The sequence below is a fragment of the Cucurbita pepo genome, chromosome LG10 (assembly GCF_002806865.2).
Source record: "Cucurbita pepo subsp. pepo cultivar mu-cu-16 chromosome LG10, ASM280686v2, whole genome shotgun sequence".
Taxonomy (NCBI): Eukaryota; Viridiplantae; Streptophyta; class Magnoliopsida; order Cucurbitales; family Cucurbitaceae; genus Cucurbita; species Cucurbita pepo.
This window is the reverse complement of record NC_036647.1, coordinates 7,200,905-7,211,702: the sequence shown is the minus strand read 5'-3', so window position 1 is coordinate 7,211,702 and position 10,798 is coordinate 7,200,905. Positions and strand designations below refer to the sequence as shown.

Below are 10,798 nucleotides of genomic sequence, written 5' to 3'. Positions count from 1 at the left end.
TGGATTTCTTCACAAACAAAATGGCAGAGCCTCAAACTCGCGAAAATTTCGCCCAAAATCCATCACTTTCACCACTCTCCCGCTCCTCTTTCTCCGCCGCCGATCCAGATCCCGGCGAACGTCCTCTAGCTCCAACTACTGTCGCCGTCTCGGCCGCCGCGGACTTCAGTGATGTAGGCATCGAGGATTCCGATTTGATTCGAGAACCTAAACGGCGGAAGCACTGTCCGTCGGCTCTGGAGAATCTCGACGAGTTGACGTCGGCGTCGAACTCCAGCTTTGGCTTCACTTTCGACACCAAATTTTGCGGAGTCTCAGCCGAGATCACTCCGAAATTCGGATCGTTCAACTCGATCGTTTCGGAAATGGAGTCGACGAAGAAGGAGAAGAAAGAGCAGAGGTCGGTTCTCGATTCGGCGAGCAAAACGAGAGAAGACGAAGAAAGAGAAGAGTCCGTAAATCGAGGTACAGAAGAAGAAGAAGGAGAAGAAAAGGAAGTCGCCGATGCGTTGCTAGAAGCAATTGAAGGAGGAGGTCTGGAATCTGTAGCGGATTGAAACAAATTCTTCGTAATGTTCAAACTCTCTCTCTCTCTGATTCTCTATTTGATGTGAAATTATCCTTGATTGTTCGTTAACCGCGGCTCTGAAAATCGCATGTTAGGGTTAAAATGAATTCAAATCAAATCAAAAGCAAAAACGAATTGAATAGAGTGAAGGAATTTTGTGAATCGTTGATGGAGAACGGACTCAATGTGTTTGATTGAATTATTAAATCGATGATGATTAAAATGAAAAGATTGGAGAGAGTGATTTTCGAATGCCTTTTTCTCTAAACTCATCCTTTATGCATTTCTTCTTTACAAACCAATCAATGCCTTTTTCCTCTCCACCACTTCATTTCCTTTTTGTTCCATCTTTTCATTTAATTTTAATAAGTATTTTGACATAATGTTAAAATTTTAAAAATAAAGTATTAAATCTAAATTTAAATCCATGTCTCTAACTCTTAATTTTGTATCTTCTTAATATGGAATTGCTTGATTGTTAAAAATAGAAAAATTAATTTAAATTATCATTATTATTTGTGTTGAAAAAAATGGTAATGGATGATGACATGAAATTATGATTAGTTGAACAAGATTTGAGCATGTCCAATCCAGGGATATGGTAGGTGGGACGGGGTAGGATATAGATGTATCTTTGGGGTTGTTTTTGGACCTAATTTTTAAGCTCAATTTTTTTTTTTCTTTTGGATTAAATTAATTAAAATAACTGGTTAATTTTGTACCGAAATGGTTAATACTTAATCTTAAAAGATATTGTAAGATTTTTAAAATAGTATTAACACTCTTCTACCTTTATAAAAAAAATTGATTTTTTTACCATTAATGCATATCATTTTTTTTTTTACCAATTTTTTTTTGTAAAGAAATCATTTTGTAACGAACTTAGATTTCTACTAATTTAAAGTTGCTATCATCATTATAACCTATGCGCAGAATTAAACATTTAAAACTTCATCATAAAATACTTCATGGATTTACGTGTTCGAAAATATCTTTAAAACAACATAATGAAATACTAAATGAAATAAATAAACAATAAAAATAAAAACACCCTATCATATCCTTAAGTCTAAGAAATAAAATATAATTATCCTATGCAAGTGTCATGGTCTTGACTTGCGATGTCGTCATCAAATAGAAATAGCACATGACTGGAGTATTTTAAAAATTATTGTGAACTGACTCTACTATAGGGATTAGAGAATGCAACACATGCAACTCATGATTAGGGACTTACCGTTAAAACCGTCATAAGTGTGGCCTCCAGTCCAGACAAAATTGGATGTATAGTACTTTCCTACAGACGTCTCACACGTGCGAGCGTAGATCCCTAGGTGGTTCACACCCCTGAACCCATCATTGTCGAGCTAGCTGTCCATAGCGTCGTCCGGAGGTCAGCAGACCCCTAAGTGTCATGCGAGGCATGATCGTAATCATCGTCATATTATACACGTCCATACTCATCATCATAAATGGGGAAGTAACCCAATGTATATGAATACACAAAATGCATGACGTCCTTATAGTTTTCATCTTTAAATCATCTTTATGACACAAACCTATACATCTTTCGCACATTACCCTAGGTAACATGCATGTATTGATCTTCATACATTCATCATCATTAACATCAATTAGGGTTGTGTTTTAGAAAATTCATCGTCATGATGCTTAATGACATTTAATACATGCACATCATCTTGATATGTAATATTATCATATTAAGTCATATCATCATCAAACATCTTACATCATCATGCCATCATTTCATATCATCATATAACATCATCACATCATCATATAATGTCATCACATACCATAAAGCATAAATGACATGTGCCCACTGGGTACACGTCGTCATACATAAGGCAAGTCTTCCGACCGAGCCGATAGTAAGACCACTTACATAGTTGGCCTAGACCGAAGTTACTACAATTCCTTGATGCTAGCTTTAACACTACTCTCTCAAATTTAAATTTTAAGCTAAAATAATTTAAACTAACTAAAAGGTAGTCATACTAGCCTTGAAAGAAAAGTTGAAACTAAAATAAGTTAAACGCTCCCGAAAAGTTGAAACTAAAAAGAAAGGGTTCGAGCGTATCAAACCGAAGTCAAATCAGCGAAAATGTCAACTTTGAGCTGTTAGAAAGTGTATTTTTTGATTGGCTTCGAACCGTTCAAGTAGATGATAAAATGAAATGGAAGTCGGAAACTCTCCATTGCAAGTCTTCTTAGGGTGCAAAGTTTTTAGTAAAGAAGAAGACATCTAAGGCTTATTTGGTCAAGTTAGGTTAGACGCAACCCAAAAGTCTTGAAACCTTGACATGATTGAGGTAAGGAATATAAGAGTAGCATAAGGCTGGCTGGAGTATTTTAAGAAATACTTTGTAAATGATTCTACTATTGAAGCAAGGAATGCTAACACATGTAACATGATTGTATTCTCTTAGGTGGCATCGAGTCCGAAAAAGTTGGATGTGTAATATCTCTCTACACACAACTCACACATGCGAGTGTGGGTCCACCAGGTAGGCTCGCACACCCCCTGGACCTGCTGGTCAAGCTAGTTCCTTTGGGCTATAGCTGAACACCCAGAGGTATAGCGACCGTCGTGCACCATGTCAAGCATGATGGTCATTTCAGTCTCTTAGTGTACGTGTTCATACTCATCATAAAGGGGAAGTATCCCAATGCATATGAACATACAATTATGCATGAGTTTCTCATACTTTTCATTATAAATAAATCAGGCTGGACAACCTCATTCATTCCCCACATATTACACTCAGTAATATGCATACATAAGCGTTCATAAATCATTTCATTCATAACATAACTTTCACACCATAGCTTAGGGGTTGTGCATCGTAAAATTTCTTATTTCAATACATATCATAGCATGTCATAACATGTCATTGCCAAACATTTTCATTTCATAATACATCATGACATCTCATAACTCAGCGTAATTTATAAATTGAATTTCATTTATAACACAATGTTATTTGGCATATTTTGGCATTTCATAAAACGGCACATATCATATCATTAAACATATCAAACATATCACACATATGACACGTGCCCTAGGTGTCACAGTCATGCTTGTCCAAGGCGTGTTGTCTATGGTCGCATGCCCGTTCCAAACTTCTTTTACATGCTTTTATCTTAGATAGATCTTTACTATTTCATGTTGTGTCAATATGGGGGTGTATGATCGTTCACCAAAATCATATCTACACGAGCTAAAATGTCCTCAAATGTACTATAGGGGGGTATGACTAGTTGACATTTCTTCCTACCTAGAGTTATATGCTATTTAAGTCGTGGTGTTCCCTTATTTGCTTATAGCCATATAACGTTGCTTTCTTTAGTTCACAAATTACTTTCAAATTTATTTTTTTGCTCACGTTTTCTAAAAAAATTCTCGCAAACATGACCCGAGGCTTGAGCATATGTGACGTTGTCCGCGAAGTTTAAATTTCTCACGTTGTCTTGTTCGCTGGGTTAAAACAAGTGCGGCACAATCGCTGTCCCGTTGTTGCAAGAGTACAATTGTGACGAGTAGTGGTATCAGAGCCGAGTCGACTCTTTGGAAAATATTACGCAAACATGTCTGCTGCAAAACAACTGGGCAAGTCTCAAGCTGACCGATTAGCTAAAATCGAAGAACAGTTACTCTATATGAGTGAAGTTTCTGATGGAATGAGGCTCTTGAAATTTTGCCTGAATGAGATTACTACTAAAGCCGACATGACTGATGAGATGGCAAGTCGCCTTGAGACAATGTCTATCTGCGAATTAATGAATAGGGTCAAGATCCTAGAAGACAAGGCCACAAGTGCCGGTGGCTTTGAGTGTAGAGATAGCTCAACGGGTCTATTGCCTGAATAGAAGAACGCATCGAGGGCTTAGACAATGTCCAACAAATGATCGTTCAGATGGTCGCAGATTTGTCTGAAGATTTGAGAGCTGCCCTTGAAGTGGTTAGGGCTGGAGTGGTGGATTTAAGTGCCCGATTAAGCCTCTCCATGAGAGCAGTGGGGAACCAGACCTCAATTGGGGGTGTAGTATAGTTAAACAGGATAAATGATATGAACCAAGAGACATCAATCATACAATATAGTTCAATGAACATGTGAAGAAAATGCTGTTGAAATTATAAAAAAGATATTTCAATTCATGTCACATTGAAGAAGAATGAAGCTTCATCTATCAATTTTGGGTGGATTACAATTTAGAGTAATTTAGAGTTATTGTATTTCATTTATGTATTTTAAGACTTTGTATTTATTTTAAGTTAGATTTACACCGTGGCTAATTATAGTCATAAAGTATAAGACAGGGGCTAATTATGGTCATAAAGTATGAATGGTACCAAATCTTGAAATATCTCATGTAAGGTCAAGAGTTTCATTTTGAAATATCTCATGTAAGGTCAAGAGTTTCATTCGTGCTTGTGGAGTGATTCGAGTCTCAAACAAGTGTTCTTGCCTTGAGATATTTGATCAACTGGAATCATTCAAGCTAGACATGATCGATCTTGCTTATGGAGTGATTCGAATCTCAAACAAGTGTTCTTGACTTGAGATATTCGATCAACAAGGTAATTCGAATCTTACTCACTTTGTAGTGATTCCATATCAATAAAACCCTCGGAGCTTAAGCCCTTATGTCAGGTTTTGAGATGCCAAGGCTCTAGAGAACTTTATCTTCGACCTCAAATAATACTCGAGCCGTAATATCATGGCAGAAGAAGCGAATATCACATTGGCAACAATGCATCTAGCAGACGATGCAAAGTTGTGGTGGTGGTCCAAGTACATGGACATTCAAGATGGTTGATGTACTATGGACGCTTGGGATAGCTTGAAACAAGAACTCTGCTCTCAATTTTTCATGGAGAATGTCAAGATAATCGCAAGAACGAAGTTAAGAGAGTTGAGTCATACGGTCAGTATCTGAGACTACGTCAAACATTTTTATGGGCTTATGTTGGATATTTGATAAGCTAAGGAATCACTACAAGGGGAGTAAGATTCGGAATACCTTGTTGATCGAATATCTCAAGACAAGAACATTGTTTGAGATTCGAATCACTCCACAAGCAAGATCGATCATGTCTAGCTTGAATGATTCTTGTTGATCAAATATCTCAAGGCAAGAACACTTGCTTGAGATTCAAATCTCTCCAATGGTTTATCTAGTTCGGGATGGAAGTTGATTGATGTGGGTACTTGAGCAGGTGTGATTTGAGATTGTTGCTAATATAACTCTTGCTCTTGCCTTGTATTCGAGTTGAATTCAACAGCTGCTAATCTAATCTATTTTGATACAAATTCATTCTGAGTTGTGACTTGGTTGGTCATAGAAGCTGTTTTTGACTTTCCAGATCTTTGAAATTGTATTCCTGAGCTGTTTGTGATGATAACAATAGAGGAAATATTAAAGAGGTGTTTTTGGAGACGATCAAGGAGAACATGAAGAAGGAGTTTCTGATGATAATAACGGAAGAGATTCTAGAGAGGGTATTCTTGGGGACGAGCAAGGAGAATATGGAGAAGAAATTCTCGATGGTAATAATGGAGGAGATTTTGGAGAGGGTGTTTCTCGAGATGATCAAGGAGATTTTGGAGAAGGCGTTCCTGATGATAATAGTGGAGGAGATTCTCGAGAAGGAGTTCTTAATGATAGTAATGGAGAAGTTTCTGGAGGATATTGTTGAAAACGATCAAGGAATTTATAGAGAGAGTTCGTGATGATGATAATAATGGAGGAGATTCTAGAGAGGGTGTTCTCGTATAAAAAAATAAATTTTAAGACATATTTGGGAGTATATCAACAAAATTTAGTCATTTAAAAAAATATATATATATATATATATATACTATAATAAAATAAGTTTTTAAATTAATATCTTTTACTTAAATATTTATTATTTTATTTATAATAAATGAAAGGGGAATTTTTGTGTACCCATTTTTGTCAAACCCTAGCACAAGCAATTATTCGATTTGAGGTATGGAATACATACATTTCCTTAGCCGATAAGTTTCTTAGCATCGAAGTCACTCCATCATTTCAACTCAATTTCTTCCTCCAATATCAACTTCGCTCTTACAAACTCCTGTGTTCCAATCCCAGAAAGCGACCATGAAAGTGAATCACATACCTGCGCTGTTGCTGCTGCTTCTTCTTCCCGTGTTTGATTCGGGGTATTGCGTTCAAGACCCATTTATCAAGATGAAACTGGGCGGTGTTCGCGATTACATCGGCGCTCAGAACAGCCTTGAAATTGACGCTCTCGCTCGTTTCGCAGTCCAAGAGCACAACAAGAAACAGGTTTTTTCCTTTGTTTTCTTTGGTTTTTCAGCTCTTTATTCATTAATTTCTGGATTCGTTTCACTGCCTGATTTTCTTTCTTATTTTTGCTCACAATCTACTCACTTGCTTATTTAATTCGTTAATTAGTGGCTATTTGGTACCCATGTTTTGGTTGTTCATGCGTCGTTTTGATTTGTTGATCACCACTAGATGCGGTAGTTTAAATCGAATTCTTGACAGGCTTTTATGTCTCTTTGGTGCAGAATGGTCTTCTGGAATTTGAGCGGGTGTTGAAAGCTAAAGAACAGGTAGTTGCCGGTAAGTTGTATCATCTTACATTGGAAGCCAGTGATGGTGGTATGAAAAAGGTTTATGAAGCCAAAGTGTGGGTGAAGCCATGGATGAACTTCAAACAGTTGCAGGAATTCAAACCATGCCCATGATGGATCTTCAGGTGCCGTTCTGCTCCTCGTGTTCAAACTGGTATGGTAGGAATCATTCTGTTCTATTTTAATTGTATGTTTTGTATATCTGCATGATAGTACTAGACTATTAGTCCATTTATGGTAGGAACCTAAGATAGCGTGTCTATGTCCGACACACATTAGACACTCCGACACTCCGGCACACCCTTTTTGGACTTGTTGTAACGGCCCAAGCCTACCGCTAGCAGATATTTTCCTTTTTGGACTTTCTTTTTCGGGCTTCCCCTCAAGGTTAATAAAATGCGTCTATTAGGGAAAGGTTTCCACACTCTTATAAAGGGTGTATCATTCTCCTCCCCAACCGATGTGGGATTTCACAATCCTCCCCTTCAGGGCCCATCGCTGGCACTCGTTCCTTTCTCCAATCGATGTGGGATCCCTACCAAAACCACCCCCTTTCGGGGCCCAACGTCCTTACTGTCTACCCCCTCTGGGGAACAGCCTCCTCGCTGGCACATCGCCCGGTGTTTGGCTCTGATACCATTTGTAACGGCCCAGGCCTATTGCTAACATATATTGTCTTCTTTGGGATTTCCCTTTCGGGCTTCCCCTCAAGGTTTTTAAAACGCGTTTGCTAAGGAAAGGTCTTCACACCCTTATAAAGGGTGTTTTGTTCTTCTCCCCAACCGATATGGGATCTCACACTTGTGATGGATACTTGTTAGTACAATAAATATATGTTATACCAAATCAATATAGATCCAACATTTGTTAGACACGTACTGATCACTTGCAAGTATATTAGTATAATAAAATGATAATAGAAAAATACATCACACATTGATTTAGATATAAATGCATAAACTTGTTTGTTCTGAATTTTCTTATGCTATTGAAATGATATATATTTTAATAAATGTGTTCTTGTTGTGTACGTGTCCTAAATTTTTTAAAACATGTTGTGTCACTATGGCTGTGTCGTGTTTTGTACTTTGTATTTGTATTCGTGCTTCTTAGCTTATAATTTGGTATGTGTACATGTGTAAATTTCAATAATTTGAGTTTTGGCTTTTGAATGCTATATGGATGGAAACTATTCTGAAGAGTTGAAGAAAGATAAAGGGTGTGAGACTAGTTAATCCTCTCTTCTTTTTCTTGTTTGTTATAATTGCTGGTCTGCTTGGTTGGTAGGATGATTGCAATGAAAATGGCTCTCACACTCTTATCAAAATAACGAACTTTGTTATTAACGATACCAAGATTAATAGTGAGTCCAAGTCAGTCGCAAACTGAATTGAATTAGAAATCTTTGTATCCTTAGTGTTGAATGGTGAGTCCAACTTAGTCACACCACCTCGTGTCCGCCCCCTTTTTGGGCTCAGTCTCCTTGCTGGCACATTTTCTGGAGTGTTTGGCTCTGATATCATTTGTAACGGCCTAAGTCCATCACTAGTAGATATTGTCCTCTTTGCTTTCCCTTTCGGGCTTCCCCTTAATGTTTTTAAAATGCGTCTGCTAGGGAGAGATTTCTACACCTTTATAAAGAATGCTTCGTTCTCCTCCCCAACCGATGTGGGATCACACATTAGTGTTTGAGTTTAATTAGGTCAAAGGAAACAAGAATTTGGTGGGTTGTGTGGTCTCTCCATTTTTGTTATGTTATTTTGGTCTTCCATGGTCATCGGGAAGCATGAGAGATTTTAAAAAAAATTCTCTTTGGATCATCTTAATGAATTTGATTAGTAAAACACTCTTCCATTTGGCTAGTAGTTGTCTGCTAGTTTTCCCTGGAATCTAAGACTCTTTGGTATAACATTATTGTTAGTTTGCATATCTTCTGGTTTTGAGGTCACATCCATTTTTCTTTTGAGAATGGAGCTCGTGTTAACTTCTGGGGAGGATCGATTGATTCTGGTCGTTAACTCCGTATATACCATCTAGAAGTTTATTATGTTCTTCTTCGTCTGGTTGTGTATTATCTATTAGGAGCAGATTAAATACTATACGATTGTGTTTTGTGGGTTTTTTTTTTTTTCTCAACATGGATTGGATAAAGCTATAGCTCATCTTAAAGATTTTCTTGAGCAAGTAGTTGCAAGGATACCTCCTCGTGGGAACTGCCACTTTGACAAACGACATGGAATATTTTAGAGGGGCAAAAATAAACATAGTATGACGTAGAATCTTATGCTGAGTTGTCTCAGTTTTTATTAGTATATCATGTCAACTTGATCCCAGATCAGTTGGGGAGTGGAATGAATGAAACACTCTTTATAAGGGTGTGAAAACCTCTCCCTAGCAGACGCATTATAAAATCGTGAAACTGACGGCGATACGTAACGAACTAAAGAGGGCAATATCTCCTAGTAGTGGACTTGGGCCGTTACAAATGGTAGCAGAGCTAGACACTGGGGATGTGCCAGCAAAGACGTTGGGCCCCGAAGGGGGGTGAATTTTATGGGGGGTCCCCCATCGATTGGAGAAAGGAATGAGTGCCAACGAGGATGCTGGGCCTCGGAGAGGGGTGGATTGTGATATCCCACATTAGTTTGGGAGGACAACGAAACACCCTTTATAAGGGTGTGGAAACCTCTCCCTAGCTTTGAGGGGAAGCCTGGAAGGGAAAGGGAAAGTTACACACGACAATATCGGCTAGTAGTGGGCTTGGACCGTTACACTTTCATTCTTACCTTAGTTATTGTGTTACTGTTTAGCTAGAAATTTATCTTACAATAAATTGATATATTCACCTAGATCTTCAAATAAGGACAATATGCATCAAAATAAGAAGTACAGTAACCAAAATTCATGTGTTATGTTTTCGTTTCGTGCATTGTTAAAATGGAGTCGAGAGTCTTGTTGTGTCGTAAGATCGATTTCCGCGAATGTTGATCACCAAATGTTTGTTGTTCTTGGATGGCAGGTAAGTGAAGAGTATACATAAACATACCCTATAGCCCATGTGGGTTGCTGCTGAAGGTAAACAACAGAATAGATCTGAAACATTATAGGAACTCTGTTATATGATATGTTTATAATAATTGTGTAATATATGTATATGGAACTGGTAATCTAAGTTTGTAATCTAAGTTTGTAGAAACAATAAATAAGAGATGCATATACTTTCATGTAGAGATCCCTTCAAAGTTGGTTAATGTGATGCTCACAAGCCTTTTCAATTTCGTGTCTAACGAGTCATTAACTTTTTTATTGTGTGTAATATATTCATAAAGTTATTGAAATGGGTCTGGGACTAAATTATAAAGGAAAAGGAGATAAAAATCCTCACCAATGTCTCCCTTTGATTATGCAACGAACTCCAACAAGCGATGACGAGCGACAATGGTTCTCTACCCTCGACGACTCGAGTTCCCCTACCCAACCAGCGATTGTGGTAATACATCTTGTATGACGACGACACTATGATACATTTCTTGTTAGTTCAACGTTGTTGCCTAGAATGCATACTCTAAACTTTCTC

At 37.7% G+C, this 10,798-nt stretch overlaps 1 protein-coding gene across 3 annotated transcripts; it reads left to right on the top strand.

Annotated features, from left to right (window-relative positions):
- Positions 1–6,579: 6,579 nt before the first annotated feature.
- LOC111803365 (cysteine proteinase inhibitor A-like) lies at positions 6,580–10,496 on the top strand. Of its 3 annotated transcripts, none has more exons than XM_023687733.1 (3): positions 6,580–6,910; positions 7,156–7,346; positions 10,241–10,496. In XM_023687733.1, the coding sequence occupies exons 1-2, from the start codon at positions 6,722–6,724 to the stop codon at positions 7,333–7,335; spliced, it is 369 nt and encodes a 122-aa protein (XP_023543501.1). In that variant the 5' UTR covers positions 6,580–6,721; the 3' UTR covers positions 7,336–7,346; positions 10,241–10,496. The 3 variants fall into 3 exon arrangements, with proteins under 3 accessions (XP_023543501.1, XP_023543500.1, XP_023543498.1); XM_023687732.1 differs by having other exon boundaries at positions 6,581–6,910; positions 7,156–7,380; XM_023687730.1 differs by having other exon boundaries at positions 6,585–6,910; positions 7,156–7,375.
- The last annotated feature ends 302 nt before the right edge of the window (positions 10,497–10,798 follow it).